At 32.4% G+C, this 18,864-nt stretch overlaps 2 protein-coding genes across 4 annotated transcripts in view; one reads left to right on the top strand and one right to left on the bottom strand.

Moving 5' to 3' along the window:
• The window catches only part of LOC111054986 (vesicular glutamate transporter 1), a 30,076-nt gene extending 24,419 nt beyond the window's left edge, over positions 1-5,657 (top strand). The window contains exons 8-10 of the mRNA XM_039437685.1: positions 1,671-1,813; positions 2,126-2,246; positions 3,407-5,657. Coding sequence (XP_039293619.1) covers positions 1,671-1,813; positions 2,126-2,246; positions 3,407-3,595 — 453 coding nt within the window. The 3' untranslated portion in view covers positions 3,596-5,657. The remainder of the gene's footprint in view (positions 1-1,670; positions 1,814-2,125; positions 2,247-3,406) is intronic.
• LOC111054981 (peroxisomal targeting signal 2 receptor) lies at positions 5,290-17,527 on the bottom strand. Of its 3 annotated transcripts, none has more exons than XM_039437686.1 (6): positions 17,374-17,527; positions 15,753-16,056; positions 13,523-13,745; positions 11,561-11,754; positions 8,676-8,761; positions 5,290-8,043 (listed from the first exon to the last, which is right to left on the bottom strand). In XM_039437686.1, exons 2-6 carry the CDS (start codon positions 16,032-16,034, stop codon positions 7,863-7,865), a joined length of 966 nt encoding a protein of 321 aa, XP_039293620.1. In that variant the 5' UTR covers positions 16,035-16,056; positions 17,374-17,527; the 3' UTR covers positions 5,290-7,862. The 3 variants fall into 3 exon arrangements, with proteins under 3 accessions (XP_039293620.1, XP_039293622.1, XP_039293621.1); XM_039437688.1 differs by lacking the exon at positions 17,374-17,527 and adding an exon at positions 17,090-17,217 and having other exon boundaries at positions 7,157-8,043; XM_039437687.1 differs by having other exon boundaries at positions 7,158-8,043; positions 15,753-16,053; positions 17,374-17,493.
• Between the last annotated feature and the right edge of the window lie 1,337 nt (positions 17,528-18,864).

Here is an 18,864-nt window from a genome sequence, read left to right as displayed (position 1 = left end):
GGCTTGTGAAGGGGGTCCAAAATCATGTATCTTGAGTAAAATTCGGTCGAAAAATGGAAAATTTATTGTTGAGTGTACGGTACTGGCGAAGCCCATATTCTAATACACGAAAAATGGCCAATTTCTATATTGAAAGCTGCATATCTTGTGAAATACTTCTGATAAAATTTCTAAATCTAGTAAGAATGTCAAACTTTTTCCCCTCTTCCCACTCCAATAAATAATACTTTCGATTCCAATACCATTCGAAAGTTACAGAAGACTTTAAAAATAGCGATTTCAGTTTTTAAATTTTTTCGTGATTCTACTATTAATCAAGGGCTTCTATACAAGTTTGATACATCATAGAAACTCATGATTGATTCCAAATTGTAGGTGAATTCATCCTCTACGAGCTCAATTGCCTAAAATCCATCTTGAATCACTTTTTTCCTATTATAGAACTGCCAAAACCGTTAATATGGGGAAAATATCTACAATTTCCGGAACAATCGAATCTTTCTTCACGAACATATTTATCCATGAAACGTTTACAGCATATGAAAGAGATGATTCTATTGTAGGCTACATATCAAGATCAAATAATGATTTTATAATAACGGGTTACCGAAATACATACCGTAGGTGTATAAATAGTAGCTTTGAATATAGAAATTGGCCATTTTTTGTGTATTGGAATATGGACTTCAGTACACTCAACAATAAATTTTCCATTTCTCGACCGAATTTGACTCATGATGCATGATTTTGGACCGCCTTGACGAGCCGAGAAGAATGAAGTGTAGTACGATAAAATCTGAGTACTATGTCAAAAGTTATAAGTGTTTGAAATTTTGATCCGTGAAGTGTCATAGAAAATAATCTCATGTATAAATTCATAATTATATAGAATAATGAGAATTCAAACTTCAAATCTCATGAATTGTGCGAAATATCAATGTGAGAGCAATGTGAATGGTGATGATGGTTGAAGCTGAAAATTAAGTGTTTTTCGCAATACAAGGAGCATTGTTGTACCTGGAAATCTATATGAGATCTACCTGATTTCAGATTGTAGAGAACAAAAATACGCTCAGAGGGATTTTGAATTATACATCTGAATGGTAACAATCGGAAGATATTGCTGATCAAAAACTAAAATTCATCAGAATTGATTTTTTCTTTAAATTTTACTCATTAAAAAAATCATAACTCAGTACTCATTGGAGATAGAGAGTTCTAAATAATCTCATTTTATATTCTGAAAAAAGGTGGAAGCAAATTTTTCTGTCCGATTACTGGATTTGGCATAAATAACTGAAAACTGGAAAATGGCCCAAAAATACGAGGTTTTTGGGCCACTCTGTATCTTGCACAAGAACATTTTGCATGAAGAAATTGGTTCTGGACTTCTCTCATGTATCCAAACAATATTTATTAAAAAATCAGAACTACAATATAAATCGAATGCACACCCCTTTTTTATGTCTATATTGACTGGACTACACCTCCAAGAGATCAAGACGTTCACTACCGTACTGTACTTTCAACGTGTGGTTGCCTAGATGCTTTTAGTTGAGTGATTGAAATGACTAATGAGGTTTTAATCCGAGTTTTACTTGGAAATTCCCTTATATAAGGAAATATTCAAGTGAATAAATATTAAAAAATGAATTTGATTTTTTTTCCAGGTGAGAAAGCTCTTCAACTGTGGAGCATTCATTAGCCAGACTATTTTCATGATATCAGCCGGGTACCTGCTAACTCCAGGAGGAGTTATATTGTGTCTTGTGATGGCTGTAGGACTAGGAGCTTTTGCATGGCCCGCATTCAGGTAAGAAGAGATTAAAATTATGAGAAATAGATTATAATTTCATATTTTAGCACGCATTAACTTTATTATTTATTTGATCAGAGTAATCTTGATGATACAAAGAACCGAACAGTACTGGACTATTCAATAGACATAAATATATTATGATGAATATGCTCAGTAAGCTGTTGTGATTATTGCAAAAGAAGCTCAACAGTATTCCATCACTTTTCAACAACGGTGAGCTTGAAGATTCTTCTACTTTGATCCAATACTTTACTCTTCTATATAGAAGCAGAACAAAAAAATAAAAGAACATAAATATGTTTTCAGCGTTAACCATTTGGATATAGCACCGCAGCATGCAAGTGTACTCATGGGATTCTCAAATACATTTGCTACAATACCTGGAATTGTAAGTCCACTCATCACCGGATATATAGTAACGAATAAGGTAAGTACCTACATATTATATTATTAACAAGACATTCTATAACCGTTATATCATTTAATGAGCGTAGCTGGGAACCATATTTGACTTACTTCAGTTCCCTGGAAGCTGAAACTGTTAATTTGATGGTTCTCCTATTCGATATTTTTTATAGTAGTGAATACGTTACAACACCAACACATGCGTCATGCTTGACAAGTATTCTTGATGATTGCTTAGTAATATCATGGAGAAACAATAGTGTAAGTAGATATCCCATGGTATAGGGAGTTTATGTCGCAACTTTCACTGTTATCTCAAGCCGATTACTGTTGATTATTGTCGATTTTTACTGTTTTGTTGGGATGAGAGTGTATGAACGGCACAATATGAGAGACTACCAGTGTCACACAGCTTCACGGGAAAGAATTACATGGACTATCGGCTTGAGATAAAAGTAAAAGTTGCTACATAAACGCCCTATACCATGGGATATCTACTTATGCTATTGTTTCTCTATGGTAATATAGACGGGTATATGTCCAAATATTTATTCTAGTAGGAATAAACAGTTTGAATAACAAAATTTATACTATTGTTGTTGAACAAATTCCCAGTTTTTTAATATGGTACATTATTACCGTATATATTTTAATAATAAATTACTTGACAATAATTTCAGTCAATAAATAAACCTTAAACATTTTACACGTTCCTGAATCATGATGAAAAAATATACAACAAGAAGTGCTTTAAACTTGTTTATTTTTTATCTAAAAAGAGAAAACTATATTAGTAGATGAAATTTGAAATTTATTGACAAGTTTTTGATTCTCAATTGAAGATGAAATGATAGCCTCGTTCAATTATAGACAAGATTTCTCACATATCTCCAGAGCGTTTAGAAATAATTGTTCTATATGGAACATTAAAAACAAATTCATGTGAACAGTAGAAATTAATGAGAATCAGATTGATGCATTTATAATGGATTAAATTTTGAATAACTTCAACTCATACGGTACCTACTGTGCACAGGGTAGCTAATGAATATGGTACTAAATAAATAAATTCCGAAATAAAAATATTTACGGTGCTAAAATTGTGTGAGTTACTATTAAATATTATTCAATTCTCAATATTTATAGAACAAAATATCATGTTTTACTTTTCTCATTTTACAGCAAGCATCAGAATGGAGGATGGTGTTCTATATAGCAGGTGCTATTTATTTATTTGGGGCGATTTTCTACGGAACATTTGCTTCCGGCGAAAGACAAGAATGGGCCAAGGATGAAGTGAACGAGACTAAGAAAATAGAAGAGAAGAACATGAGCTACGACAATAAAGCAATGACAACGGATACCGTATAAAACAAAGGAGAACACTTTTTAATTTCTTTGAGTGTGAAGAGACACAAATAACTACAAGCAATACACCTTTAGGAATTCTCTAAAAGGAAGTAGAGCTAAATGTACTGTAAGTCTGTAAGAGGTCTTATGCTAGGAATTCTTATGTATTCTAGAGAAAGGAGAGCTAAATGAAAAGTATGAGATCTTCATGCAAGGTAGTCTCATGAAGAGACAACATACTCTTGATAACTCATTTCTCAAGGTAGCACTCTTGAATATGGTACTCTCTCAAAGGAATTCAAAATAATGAATTGAGCTCTTTTTTGTACCTCACTTTTCCAAAAAAATTGTCTTATGATTGAGAGTGAATAAAATACAAAGACAAATAATACAATATAGGATTTACTTTGTTAAAGTATAAGAACATTTTCGTTAGGGGTCAAGAACAATGTAGGCTACAAAACCCTAAATTCTGAACATTCAAAAACTAAAGAATGAGTAATTTAAAAAAAGGAGTTTTTATGAATATTTCCAATTTTTGGAAATACATACAATGTGCTTGAAAATTATAATACTATTACCTATTTTTCAATGATTTACTGAGAATTATTGGTGATGATTGTTTTAAAAACTATTAAAGCACAAATAAAATATGTTAATCTCTTTTGTTAAAATGACATTATTCTGGGTAGGATGTTTTGAGGACATAACCTAGCATCTGTGATAATTTAAAAGCATTAAGAACAAAACTTTTACAAAAAACCTAATGCCTGATCTCATAAAAATCAAGTAAATAACGCATTTGAATGAAATTGGAATGGGATCACATCTCAAAGATTACATGCCATACAAATTTCAATGATATTGAGCCTGAGTTGTGAGTCTTTTGAAATTGTCTTTTATTATGTGCCACATTTAAAGCTTTTGTTTTTAGAGAGAGAAAAAGTTATCTGTATCACTTGAAATACACCCGAATTTATAAACCTTGAAGACTTCTGATGTATTCACTGCACCATGTTTTATTCAGAATTGAATCATCAGTCTACAATAATTATTTTGTTTCGTCCATTCATGTGAGTTTGATTTTAGGATTTGATATTACAGTAATTTCAATGATTGTTTTGTTTTAATACTGACTGTTACAATAAAAAAATTGAGAAACACGAATTAACTTCTTTCATAGCCTCCTTCACTTTCCAATAGTATCCTCAAAATATAATAATTTCATATTCATGCCATGATAATGAATCTTCACATTCTCAACAATAGCAATGGAGTTTAGAAATTTTGTTGTTTCAACCATAAACTTGAAATAGAATGACAGCCTTTATTTTTCCTAGAGAGCGAAGTTAGGGCGTAGTCGGCCTCTCTTACACTCAACTCTCTATTACATATTCTAACAATACAAAGAGAAAATACAAATAATATGATTAAAAAACAATAGGTATCTACTCATTTAAAATAATAATTTTTAATTATTGAAAAGAAAGAGTAAAAAATACATTGAAAATAATACATAACAATGCTGAATAATAGTATTATTTATCGTAAATACTATTATTGAAATCTCAGTACAGTACTGATACTATACTGAAATCGTAGTTTCTTCAGTGTATTTGAGCTTGAGAGAAATCTCCTAATTGATTTTCTAAGGAATGGACTAATGCAAAAGTTTTAAGATTGGGGGTAAATCAAATACAAATGAAACAACACAATCAACATTCTACAAGAGTATTTTATATTTGTAAAATGTCCTTCACATTATATCAACCAGTTATATACAATCACCAAAATATGAATCAAACTTGCCTTTGGAAACAGCCTGCCGATTGAAATTGAACATACATACAAGTAGCTGACAAGTTGAAAATATTTACAAACGAAAAGTTAGATTATAGCTTTATAATTTATTACTGCTTTGCAGTTAGAAGTAGTACAGTCTTTTAATTTGTTTAACAACCTCAATAGTCTAACTACTTTTTTGGAATGTACATTATACAATGATTTAAAATTACAATAGTATGCTAAAAGCCACGGATTTTAATAACAGTTTTCTGATTTCTATGGTAGCCTAATTAAAAAACAATTAAGGAGATTACTAAAATTGGAATAGCAATAAATGCACAAATTTCGAATTTCAATCTGTACAATTAGTTTGAGATTCCTGGATTCTAGAAATAAACATCTATTAATTTAAAAATTATAATAATAAGATAAGAACCATGGTTTTCTGTGTTCTATGGTTCTTTACAAATTGAATAAATGAGGTTACTAATACTGTATTAGAATCAGAATGAAATAAACAACTTTTGAGTTTCAAACAGAACAATAATAAGAGATTCATTGAATTTACAAATAATAATGGAAAATGTAACATATACAGCACGATAATACTAAAAAAACAACTAAATTATAGCTGTTTTTGAACAACTTCAAAACAATGAATTGAAGAAATAGGTTCATTATAGGAATGTGGAATGTTTAGTATATTATGAAAAGACAGCCCTGATTATCATGAAAGTTCATCTTTCAAAAATTTTCACAATGAATAGAGAGTAATTCAGAATCTTATTCTCTTTTCAATAGTATTTGGAGCTTAAACAGACAAATCGCAATTTGATTGAACTAAACAGAGGCAAAAATTTCTTGATTTCATGTATTTTTTTTAAACTAATGAGAAATATTTATAAGATCGGCAGACATAGCAGTTTCCACTGCTATAGTCTACACCTTTTCCAATTCTATTTGAGAAAGTATCAAGTTAATTTGAGAAAGTATCAATTGTATTTGGGAATAGTCACTTGTAATTGAGAGAATGTCAGATGTAGATGAAAATGGTCAATTGTATTTGGGAAGTCATCACATGTAATTGAGAATAGTGAATTGTATTTAAGAAATCGTCAAATGTGAATAAGATGATATTAATTGAAAATGAGAAAATTTTCCAATTGACACGTCGTGACTCTTCTGTAGCCTACAGTACAGGTTTGATTTGATCAGGAAAGGATACTGTACTTCGTACACAGTATTCCAATTACTATCATAGGCTTTGCATAGGGGAAATTTAATATTTTCAATGGTGAAAGTATTTCCCCTGTACTGTTTACGAATGATTAATGAGAATTATTTCTATTAACTATGTATTGGCAACGCGTCTTTTGTCTCCAAACATTGCAATTCATGAAGATCAAATTCTCTATGTTTACGGCGCAATTAAACTTTATCATCAATAAATTGAATCTCTTGATCAAACAATTCGGCAATCTTTCAATGGATTTTGAGGCTTGAAAATAATGTTTTATTCAAAAACTAAACGTTTTATTGAAATATTAAATACATTTCCATATTATGTTATATGAGTACAGTTATGAAAAATATAAGTACTGGAAGTACAGGTTTTTTTAAATCATTTCCCAATTACAACTGACAACTTCTCGATTTCAAATCGTATGTTGTCAAATTGAAATTATACATTCTCAAATAAAATTCACTATTCTCAATTACAAGTGATGACTTCTCAAATACAATTGACTATTCTCATTTACATCTGACGTTTTCTCAAAATACAAATGACTATTCTCAATTACAATTGATACTTTCTCAAATACTGTTGGAAAAGGTGTAGACGTTTTTTCAACTATTTACAAAAATTGTTTTTCCAATCTATAAAAATTGTTATCAATTGAATGAATTCTATACCTGGATAGAAACAATGATTCACTATATTAATCGATAATTCTCAACTAACAACTCCAGGCCAAATTTATTGCACAAATGTCCTAATTACGATATTCATTGTAATCTTGGTCGCAGAGACCACAATGAAGAGCCTTCCCCAAAAGATCTCGATAATAAAAATGTATATAAAAATATCAAGACTTGTAGGGGATGAATTGTTCAGGAAATTTATTTCACAAAATAAAATTTTTAAAAAGGGCGGACTCAAACAGTTTTTCAAAAACACCAGAGAGAATTGATTTGATTATTTCTCTAGTGGTAGTAGGATTCAATAGCATACTATATTAACCACGGAAATCCATTTAAGCTTATGAATAACTAAACCAGAGCTTATACTTGATGCATAAGTGACGTTGATCGTTATTGATAAAATGCCTAACAATCTAAATTCATTGATAATATAGAATTGAAACTGTTGTCTTTTAGTCAAGCAGAACTGTCATTTCTCATTATTTCGACTAGGGAGGAAAACATTTTCGAAATGGGCAAGCATTTCATCGAAGAGTTGTAATACTTGAACCAATTAAATAAAATGACGCGTTGAATAATATCAAGGTGTCAGTTTGCTGAATCCAGCCAATGAGCGCGGAGTAAACACATGCACCAATGAGTCCCAACCACAGTCAGCTATCTGTCCCTGAACATGGTTGTTGAAATCCAAACCGTACACAAACTCCGAATGATGTTTTATAGTCTCAACCGCTTCACAAGACACTTTAAAATCCCATATCCTGAAAAACACAAAATTAACTTGATGAAATTGGATTGAAAGAGTTGTCAACAAGAACGATACCATGGATTCAGATGAGATTCACAGATCTACAATAGTTTCGGTATCAGAAAATAGCATGGTATATTATTTATAAATGACATTTCAAAAGTTATAACTGTACAAAGTCTTCCACATTGTGGGAATGAATGAATCTGAAGGTTCATTCATTGTGGAAATGAATTAATGAATCTAAAGATTCGCAAGGATAATGAAAATTGCGGATATGAAGGAGTGTTTCAGTTGACTATAATTTGCATCATGTCGCACTATATGACATGACTATATCGCACTATTAACTATAATTTGCATCATTTGCACTATAACAGGTAATGTCGAACCTGCGCCCATGGTCGTTAGTAGTCGTAGACCACAGTACTAACTTATTCCGCCCATAGTGAGTTCGGAGGCATATCGCTAAATTTTTACACTATTTTTATCCACATGGCATTCTCGCATTCACCCTATTTTCGAATACAAACAGAAACATCTCAGTTTGTACTGTGCACAGCATGATTCGAACGAGCACTATTTATTATAATGAAATTCCTGGATATTCCAAAATAAGTAGTGAAATTTGAATAGTGTACTTACCTAGTAGTAAAATCATATGCTACAGACGCTAATACAGATGGACTATGTGGTGAGAATTGTATCCTTCGTACAGCATATTCACAGCCCTGGAATTAAAAAGAGATATACATGAATTGAATCCTGCATATGATAGTATACAATATACAGCTAGGTTGTTAACCTCCTACCTGATTTAACATACACTTGTGTACCAACTTACTAAAGGAGTGTTTCGATTTATTTTGATGAATAATTCGGCTTTGTTTTGTGTTTCTGGATTAATCTTATGTTCTATCATATAAAGACTTTATTCAACTTTTCCACTAATTATGACATGTCACATACTACCAAGCCATGCTTGATTATGTAGTAATTCAATAAATTTTATTCTATTCTATTCATCTGTTACAACCAACGATCTATATATACAGAGTGATTCTTGATTATGGTAAAATAATTTTATACGTGATAGTAGAGGTAAAAATAAGAAAAAAATATTATAAAAATATATCCATAAACGCTTCGTTAGCGAGCTATACAGGGTAAAAGACTTCGCCCGGAATTCAGTTCCTCTGGTGAAATACACCAATGCTGAATTGTTTGGGGACTAGTTCTTGAAAAAAAACTTATGGTGGATTTTGGTATAAGTTAAATGTCATTTAGATATGTTACTTTCATTATAAAAATAAAACTTCTCATAAAAACCAAATATTTTATTTGCAATCAGCTACAACCTATGAGTTATTAGTTTTCTCCTCATAAAACAGCAAATTTTTGTAGTGTAATGTATTACATAAGAATACATTTTATTTAAATTTAGTTTATACAACTTACATAATTCTTTTCAGAATCAAATTCTCTACAATTTTTATTGCGAAAAATTATTTGTTTACTGGTCATTGAAGAAAGTTATTGGGCATCAAACGTAGAAGTCTGTGTTTTTCTACTTGGATTTTTTGCATATTTCAACGTTTTTCTCAAAAAACTACTCACACTACAGCTTCCAAACTAGTTTTATTCATTTTTTCAGATATTTTTCCATATGAATCCACGATAAGTTTTTCAAAAACTAGTCCCCAAAGAAATCAGCATTTGTGTATTTCACCAGAGGAACTGAATTCCGGGCGAAATCTTTCACTCTGTATAGCTCGCTAATAAAGCGTTTATGGATATATAACTTTTTTTCTTATTTTTACCTCTACTATCACGTATTAAATTATTTTACCATAATTAAGAATCACCCTGTATATAATACTGACTGGATAGCGAACTGAGTAGGCTTCACCAGCCGAGAAACTGTCTAGCACTTTTTCAGCCATCCCCACCACATGTTGGCAACACGAGTAGCCTACTGCCAGTTATTCTTAATTATCAAGAAATTTCGAGTTCTGTTGAGTTTCGTAACAGTTCTATACTACACGCCATTAAACTTGATCAAATGACATTCAATTACAAACTATCAAAATAGCAAACCAGATAATTATGTAGATGATAAATTAACGAAAACTAACTACTGATAGTTGAAGTTTGTAATTAAAGATCATTTTTCCAAGTTTGATGGAGAAAAACTGTTTTGAAAGTCAACAGACTTCAAAATTTCTTGAGAATTGTAGTGGTATAACTTGTTGTAGATACAAAGAAAAAATTTGGTAACGTTAGTATGAGTTACAGTAGTCTTTCAAGTATAATATCCAATAATCAAACTTAATTTTTATGACAATTGATTTTTTAGTTAGTCCTTCTCAGTAAGACCTTTGTCCTGTAAATCTTACTAAAATGAGTTATATCACTTTGGTTCTCACCCCCTCGCACTCTACAACGGTCAAGTGTTGAGGGGAAGGGTATCTTAGATACCCTTTCATGAGAATAAACAACTAAAGATCCAAACTCCGCCGTTTCATTGTAGAAACATTACAGTTATACCTCAATTTTTGCATAATTTATCACCTATCCTAGTATTGTAAAACTCCATATTATAGCAAAACTCCATATTATTGTAAAACTCATCAGTCAGTAAGTTAATATGATTCATTACGGTATTTTACTCTCACTCTTCATTATTTTTAACGATTAATAATTATTTTTCGTACGTAGTTTTCAACGTTTTCGTAACTTACAACAAAGTTTTAGAACGTTAAATAGTTAAATTTTGTTTTGTTAAACACTTAAACACGTGAATAAAGGCAACTGAATCTGAACCCTTCAAATAACTAGTAGTTCTGTGAACAGTAGACCTCGCGCTCAGTAAGTTACATTGACCTGTTGTTATGTTTTCTCAAAAATCAATAAATAATAATTTATCAATTTAAAATGTCTAGAAATAGTCCTAAGTATACATAGAGCTTTCTGTCCTATCGTACCGTGATGTGTCGTCCCGAAATGTGAGTGTGAGCGCTGTTATCAGGTCTGGTTGCAACTGTCTACAACGTTGATGGAAATATACATTTTCAAGATGTTCGATGTTTTTGAACGGGTAGTATTATAGTCAACTGTCTACTAACGTTGATGGAAAGATACATTTTCAAGATGTTCGATGTTTTTGAACGGGTAGTATTATAGTCCACTAGACAGCTGATTTATGATAATTCTATAGCCTGATTTTTACTCTAATATAGGCGTATCAAGGAGGCTCCTTTTTCCTTTTATATTATCCTTGAAATGTAAAATTTCCAAAAAACCTTGTATAGATACGTCGACGTGCAATTTAAAAAGGAACATACCTGTCAAATTTCATGAAAATCTATTACCGCGTTTCGTCGTAAATGCGCAACATATAAACGTTTAAACATTAAGAGAAATGTCAAACCGTCGATTGAATCTTAGACCTCACTTCGCTCGGTCAATGAAATGATTTGGTATGACAGAGACTTGGCAGTGATTGTTGTAACAGATGGATTGGCACTGACCTTTTGTTCAAATATAGGCATTGCCAAATTCCTGAGGTCCCATCCGCGAATGAGGCCGTCCGAGCCGCCTGTGGCCAACAGGTTCTGGTCGTACTTGGACCAGCTGCAAGACAACACCTCTGCGTCATGCGCACGCAGTGACATCGTAGCACGCCCGGGCACCAGCGAGTTCCATAGCCTCATCGTTCCATCACCTTCAAACATATCAAATTAATAAAATAGCACATCATACATAGTGGCTTATTCATTTTATATACATTGACGAAAAATTAATATGGAAGCCACATATTGAGTATGTAAATAGTGAATTGTGTATGGTTATTTTTTTGTTGAAGCAATTAAAAAATTATGTACCTGATAGCTATGTAAGGTCAGCTTATTTTGCATTTTTTCAAAGTATTCTTTTATATGGCGTGTTGTTTTGGGGTAACTGTAGCCATGTTAGCAGTGTGCTTTTACTTCAGAAAAAAGTCATCAGGATATTAGCAGATGCTCGTAATAGTACTGAACATTGTAGACCGCTGTTTCTTAAGTTGAGGATCTTAACAATCATAAATCTTTATATATATATACACTGTTATAATACATGTAAAACAAAGGTAGACAAAATTCCATGACATACCATACATTCTTATGGAACAATAAATAAGAATAGGCTGAATACACCATTCCAAAGACTATCAAAGTCAATAAATAGCTACAATATTATAGGCCTGAAACTGTACAATAAGTTACCTCTAAGCTCAACAAATGAATCTACAGATAGATTTAAAATGAAACTTTTCAACTGGTTAGTGAAAAGACCAATTTATTCTATACAAGAGTTTTTCGATTCCGATATGATTATTGATATTTGATCCCTTGATTTTTTTAAACTTTTCTTCCTTAATTCAACCATATTGACTTGGCCTTGTTTAGTACTGTGTATGTATGGTGATGAATATTTGAGTTCTTCTAGGTTTACTTTAGATATAGTTATGTTTGTGTTTATATAAGTATACCATACATACTTTCAATTAAATTAATTCATATCCTTCTGATTTATATAATGCCTAGTATTAGTTTTGACTTTGTCTATTGCCAATGTTGCTTAATGACAATAAAAATTTATTTATTTATTCTCACGGCGATCTAGGCTAGCTCCGAAGCCCAACAAGTTTCAAGAAATACATATTATTGCACATGTATTATTTATTTATTGAATCATACAGAATCACACAACTTTCAGAAGAGTACCACAGTCTTACGCCCAAAACGGTTCCAATTCTAATTTATACAACAGTTCAAATGTATCAAGATTATGTTTAACTCCCACATTTTTAAATGACACACTTAAATTTACAATTCAAAGCAAACAGAAAGAAGATTATTCAAAGAAGAAGAATGTTTCGTAAAAACAGTATGGACTTCAAGTTTCAACTCAATATTTAACGAGTGCGATGCGGCGCAACTCGCAAAGCTAGCTTATTCTGAGTGTAGTTCAGCAGCCTATAATGAAAATGTTATTCTCAAAGGAGGAGTGGTGGGGAGTGAGTGAGTACATTTTTCATTGCAGTAAATCGGAGTCAGAACTTTGCATGCGAGAGCAGGTCCTCGTCCGAACATTGGCGATAACAGCCGACTCAAACTCAAACCAATGCGAGTTGAGTGCAGTTAAATTTTGATTGATAATGCAATTTACTGGTTTCATGTTATAAATTCGAAAAATTAGGCTACATTATTTCGAGATTACCCATTTTCCTGCTATCCTATAGGAGATCGATCAACATGATTGCTCCAAAGCAGCACAAAAATGACGCGATAAACCCACGAACTGGCTAACGATCAAGAAATCGGAAATAAATTAAGAAAATTTTCATGGAGGTGTCTCCAACGAATAGAGCTTTGAAGTAAATTATGTAGGTACAAATAAATTTCCTCTAAGAAAAATCATGGTTTTCGGAAACAAATGAACCTACTCACCGGATACAGAAGCAAAGCAGGAAGGAACATGTGGCGACCACATAGCATTGTAAACTAACTGCGAGTGTCCGAGAAACGTGGCCAACGACATCGGTCGGTTCGGATCCCACAGTTTCACTGAGCAATCCCATGATGCCGAAAGTACCAGCTGTTCTTGTCGAGTCTGACTCCAGTCAACACTGTATACTTCTTTTTTGTGTTCCCTCAAGGTTTGAGTTGGTAACTGCAAAACACGAAATTGTTTATCAATAGAAAATGAAAACCAAACTATTACCTACTAGACTAAGATTCTTGAAAGAGTAGCATCAAACAAATACAACTTACATAGAGTTCGATGATGTTGATGAACAGGTTAATGTACTATGCAGGAAGAAATTACAGTTTATTTACTGTACACTTGTGTAACATTTTACGTGTTGTGTTGTGCCATGTTGTGTAGCTTTTCAGACTGTTCGATGTAAATCAACCAGTTTAGGGTAACCGTCCACTGGAACCGTATTCTACCGATCCGTTCGGCCGTTGGATCGGTCGAATCTGCCGGCCGTCAACTCGCCGAATACGGTCGTCCATTGGAACCGTTTTTGTCGGTCCAGTTCAGTAGTTGGCTGGTTGCCAGAAAGTGAGGTGGCAAGCTAGTTGGTAAGGAAAGTGATTCTTCTTTGTGTGTTTACTTACAAAGTCTGTAAGATTTCATCCATCAAATGAATTTCGATGAGATTATGCTACTTGAAAGTACCTACTAATTATTAATTATAACACAATTATTTCTACTTTCTAATTCTACATCAGTAGAATTTTCTACATTTTTCTACAAAACTGAATTCAGTTTTTTTCTCATAATTTTAATAACAAAATAGATGAACTCATAATTTCCCTAACACATAAAAATAACTTTTTAAATTAACAGATCAAAAGGATATTGATATTTATGATATGTATGATATTTATATCACCATAAAAAAATTATTATTAGATATTTATTTATTTATTAACTAAATATCAACAAAAGTAGAAGTATTTTATCTTAAAAACTTGAAATGGTATTGTTTGATTACATTGGAGGGTTATTTGAGGATGAACGCTATGACACAATTATTATAGAGTAGGATGATGTGTTGAATTTTCAGCCGCCATTGAAATAAAACAATGCTTTAAAATTGTCTTTATAAAACAGAACAACTTCAAAACTAAAACAAACAAGACTGTGGAACAATTGTGGGTTAGGAACACTAGTTGTTGACTCAGCTCGACTAGTTAGTACGGCCGGATAGAGCTAGAAAATCCCATTCAATTCGGATAAAAAAAAATGATCGGCCGGAGACGGCCGTATGAACCTGTTGCAATGGACGAGCATCTATTCCTTTCTTTGTTGGGCGATCGTTCGGTCGAGTTCGGTAGTTTCCGGCCGATGCTAGTTCGGACTAAAACGGTTCTAGTGTACGGCCTACCTTATTATATTATTGTACAGTAGAAATAAGAAATGAATTTACATCTCAATAATAATATTTTTAATGCCAAAATATCAATTTAGAATACTGTACATGCTATTATAGAAGACGCCAAGTTTTTTATTATTGTTCATTATTATATAATTTGGTAATTAATTGACGTTGGATCGTCCTCTATAAGTAGGCCTACTTAATAACATTCCAGTTGAATACTCAGTTCCTAAGGGTGTAACCACATTAGATGCGTATAAGTGCAAGTGCACGCTTGGAAATGCTTGACCAAACGCGCATATGAAAAAGAAAATCTGGAAAGAGCTATAGGAACACTCACACTGAACGCGTGCGTTGGTTACGTTTATTTTGAGTAGCAAGTCACAACGTTTTTCAATAATTGCTCTTTCCAGTTTTTTGGCTCATGCATGATCTGACGTGTACTTGCAAGTACGGTACACGTATCCAATGTGATCACACCCTGAGTGAGTTCAAATCCGCACACCGGAAGCACTCCAAGACTACGTTAATACAAATGTAAACTCGCGAGACACGGGGTAATCTATAAATGAATGATTTGGGCTTAACACTACCATGACTAGATACCTTATTTTCAACTATTGATCATCTGCTTCACCAATAACACTTGAAACAGAAAATTGACTCTTTCTGTATGTGTGAAGGAAATCTATTACAATATTGATTTTGCCTTGGATATTTTTCAACTTCAATGGTGACAGCTGGCAAATGATATAGTCTGAGCCAAAAAGTATGATATCATCAATGAATACCTGTGGACATGTGACATTCCATACTTGAAGAACGCCATCCCCACTTGCAGTAACAGCTACATTGGAATCTGTCTCACTCCAGACCACATCAAACAATCCGTCAGGCCACTGAGACGTCGACACTTCAACCAACGAACCATCGGGAGTCACCTCTAGCACGAACAATGTTCCGCCACCGGCTAGGCCAAAGTACTGTGATGTGGCGCAAACAAGCTTATCCGGATGGAATGGCGAGAACCTCACAGAATATCCATGACGGTTCGGGGTCAAGTATGTGGGCATAGTGTGACTGACCTACGCCCTTCTGAAACAACCAATAAATAAATAAGACAAGTAAAAATGAGAATGAGATTAAACTTGACAATATTAATGATTAATTAATAATATTTTATATTATTTCATCCTGTTTTCATCTGATGGGCTACCGTAGTAGAAAAAATGTATTTTCTTTTATGGTATAATTTATTATGCTAAGCTTATTCATAGAGCAGAACGGCCTCACACCTAGGCCTATGAATTTTCTTTAGTTGTTTTATTAGGAGTAGTACCTTCACCCCAATCGTGCTTATGCCTAGGGATGTCCATTTTTTATCTTTCTTTGTTATTTTGTATTATGTTCGTTTGTAAAATAAATGAATTGATTAATTGATATTGGTTTTCAATTACCTCCTTTCTTGATCTCATTAAGTTATGTAGCCTAAGTTATTCATTAAATACAGTAGCCTAACCATTATACGGTGTCTCTTTTTAATTTAAGTTATCTCTCACAAACCATGCGACAATTAAATTTTTACTCAAATAAATGAAAAGACAAACTTTTAAAAAGTAAGTAATTGGTAACTAAGGTGAAGCGAGACAAGTTTCTCCACACAAACTTAATCTCCACAATGGCTAGAATTATAGGTTAGGTTCATAACATCTTACCAAACTCCTGCACTACTAATAATATTGTAGATTGATATGAGTATTTTAGTATTTAGTAATAATATAACTAAGGTGGAGCAAGACAAGTTTCTCCACACAAACTTAATCTCTACAATAACTAGAATTATAGGTTACGTTTATAACATCTTACCAAACTCCTGCATTACTAATAATATTGTAGATTGATATGAGTATTTTAGTATTTAGTAATAATATAACTAAGGTGAAGCAAGACAAGTTTCTCCACACAAACTTAATCTCCACAATGGCTAGAATTATAGGTTAGGTTCATAAGATCCTACCAAACTCCTGCATTACTAATAAAATTGTAGATTGACATTACATGATCGTTTGGAGCTCAATCATTACAAAACAGTATGATGTGCAATTGATCAGAACACAGGAAAGCTTACTTGCAAAATTGTAAGATCTAAGTAACCCACACAATAAAACACGCCCAACAAATTATTTGCTAACAATATTTACACATGTAATGAGCTAATAAAATATGAACATATGGAAATAATCTTGAAGAATTATGATTTATTAATAGATTAATTTTAAAATGTTTATCAAATAATTTGGATAACAATAATACAGTGACCATAACCTATATGCAAAAATAGATTGATTTATTTTTGGCAATTTATAAAAAATGATGACGCTAATAATAGTTTAAGGTAATCAAGATACTCACGATTATAAAGCGTATAAAACTATCTAATGCACATTATCTTTTTTCCACTGTTTTTGTTTTGAAATTACTGATAAATTAAATCACAACAAAACAACATTTCACAAAAATAATCTTGTGTCATTTTCACATGTTGGACGGAGGTACCAACATAAAAGATAAGAGACAAACCAGAGAAGTACGGTAGAGGTTTTTGAAAAATAAAAATACATTTGAAGTGAGTTAACTATTAAAAACAAAGTTAAATGTATGCATTTTATATTTTATAGAATGATATATTGAATTGAAATTCCACAAAAAGTTATTTTCAAGACTATTTTCAAAAAGCGCGAAATATGAAATTACGCCGTATCCCACTCCACGGTACCATAATTTATATATCTGTGCTATCTGTGGTACTATAATAGTCGTGAGGTCTACGACGTGTTGCCAGTAGGCCTGCCTATCTATGTCTTGAATGAGATTAGCTTTTGATGTTAGCATTTTTGATACACCAACCCCAACAGTCATTAGCCGTTTTTACACCGATATATCGCCGTCACGACATACAGACAGGATTTACTCTGATGGACAGTAAGTTATAAGAAGAGGCTGTGGTTTATATCTGCGCGAGGTCTACTGTTCACAGAACTACTAGTTTTTAATATTTTCATAATTAAGATGAAATAGTTTGTTAATTAATTATTAATGTCTAATTGTTGGAACACGATCTGGCAACAGAGCAAAGCTAGAAAGAAATAGCGCTATCCGCTTTGTGAATGATAGAGAATGATAGCAATAGGCTACCATTGCTAATCAAACACTGCCATTATAACGTGGACGCCACTACATGCCTACAGTACCTAAGTAATTTGGATTTTTTGTATTAGAACATTTTAAATTTACGAATAATTCTTTATAAAAAAAAAAACAATTCAAGACTATGGGTATTATTTATATTTATTTGGATGGAAGCTATTAATGTGAAATTCATTAAGAACGCATAGATGATGATCAAGGTTCTTGCTAATAGCCTTCTTTGTTTAAGTTGATTATGATTTTTGAAAAAAATTGTTTAAAAAAAAGGGAAATTCGAAAACTGAGTACAGTTTAGTATAACCTCGTTAATTAGGACCTCAATTATTCGTAAATCGTAATAACTTACTCTATAGGCTATTTGAAGTGAAAATTTAGGTCCCTTGAAAAAATCTTCACCGTAGGTATGTTTCGTAGTAAAGCAATGTATTTTGGTCCCATCGATCAATCCTCTATAGGCTAATTTGAAGTGGAAATTCAGGTCCCTTGAAAAACCTTTACCGTAGGTATGTTTCGTAGTGAAGCAATGTATTTTGGTCCCCTCGATCAATCCTCTATAGGCTAATTTGAAGTGGAAATTTAGGTCCCTTGAAGAAACCTCTACCGTAGGTATGTTTCGTAGTAAAGCAATGTATTTTGGTCCCCTCGATCATTCTTAGTAAAATCAAGCGCTGGCTTATCTTTAACCTCTATAATTGG

Source organism: Nilaparvata lugens, chromosome 11 (assembly GCF_014356525.2).
Source record: "Nilaparvata lugens isolate BPH chromosome 11, ASM1435652v1, whole genome shotgun sequence".
In the NCBI taxonomy this organism is placed as follows: domain Eukaryota; kingdom Metazoa; phylum Arthropoda; class Insecta; order Hemiptera; family Delphacidae; genus Nilaparvata; species Nilaparvata lugens.
This window is presented reverse-complemented; position numbering and strand designations above follow the sequence as displayed.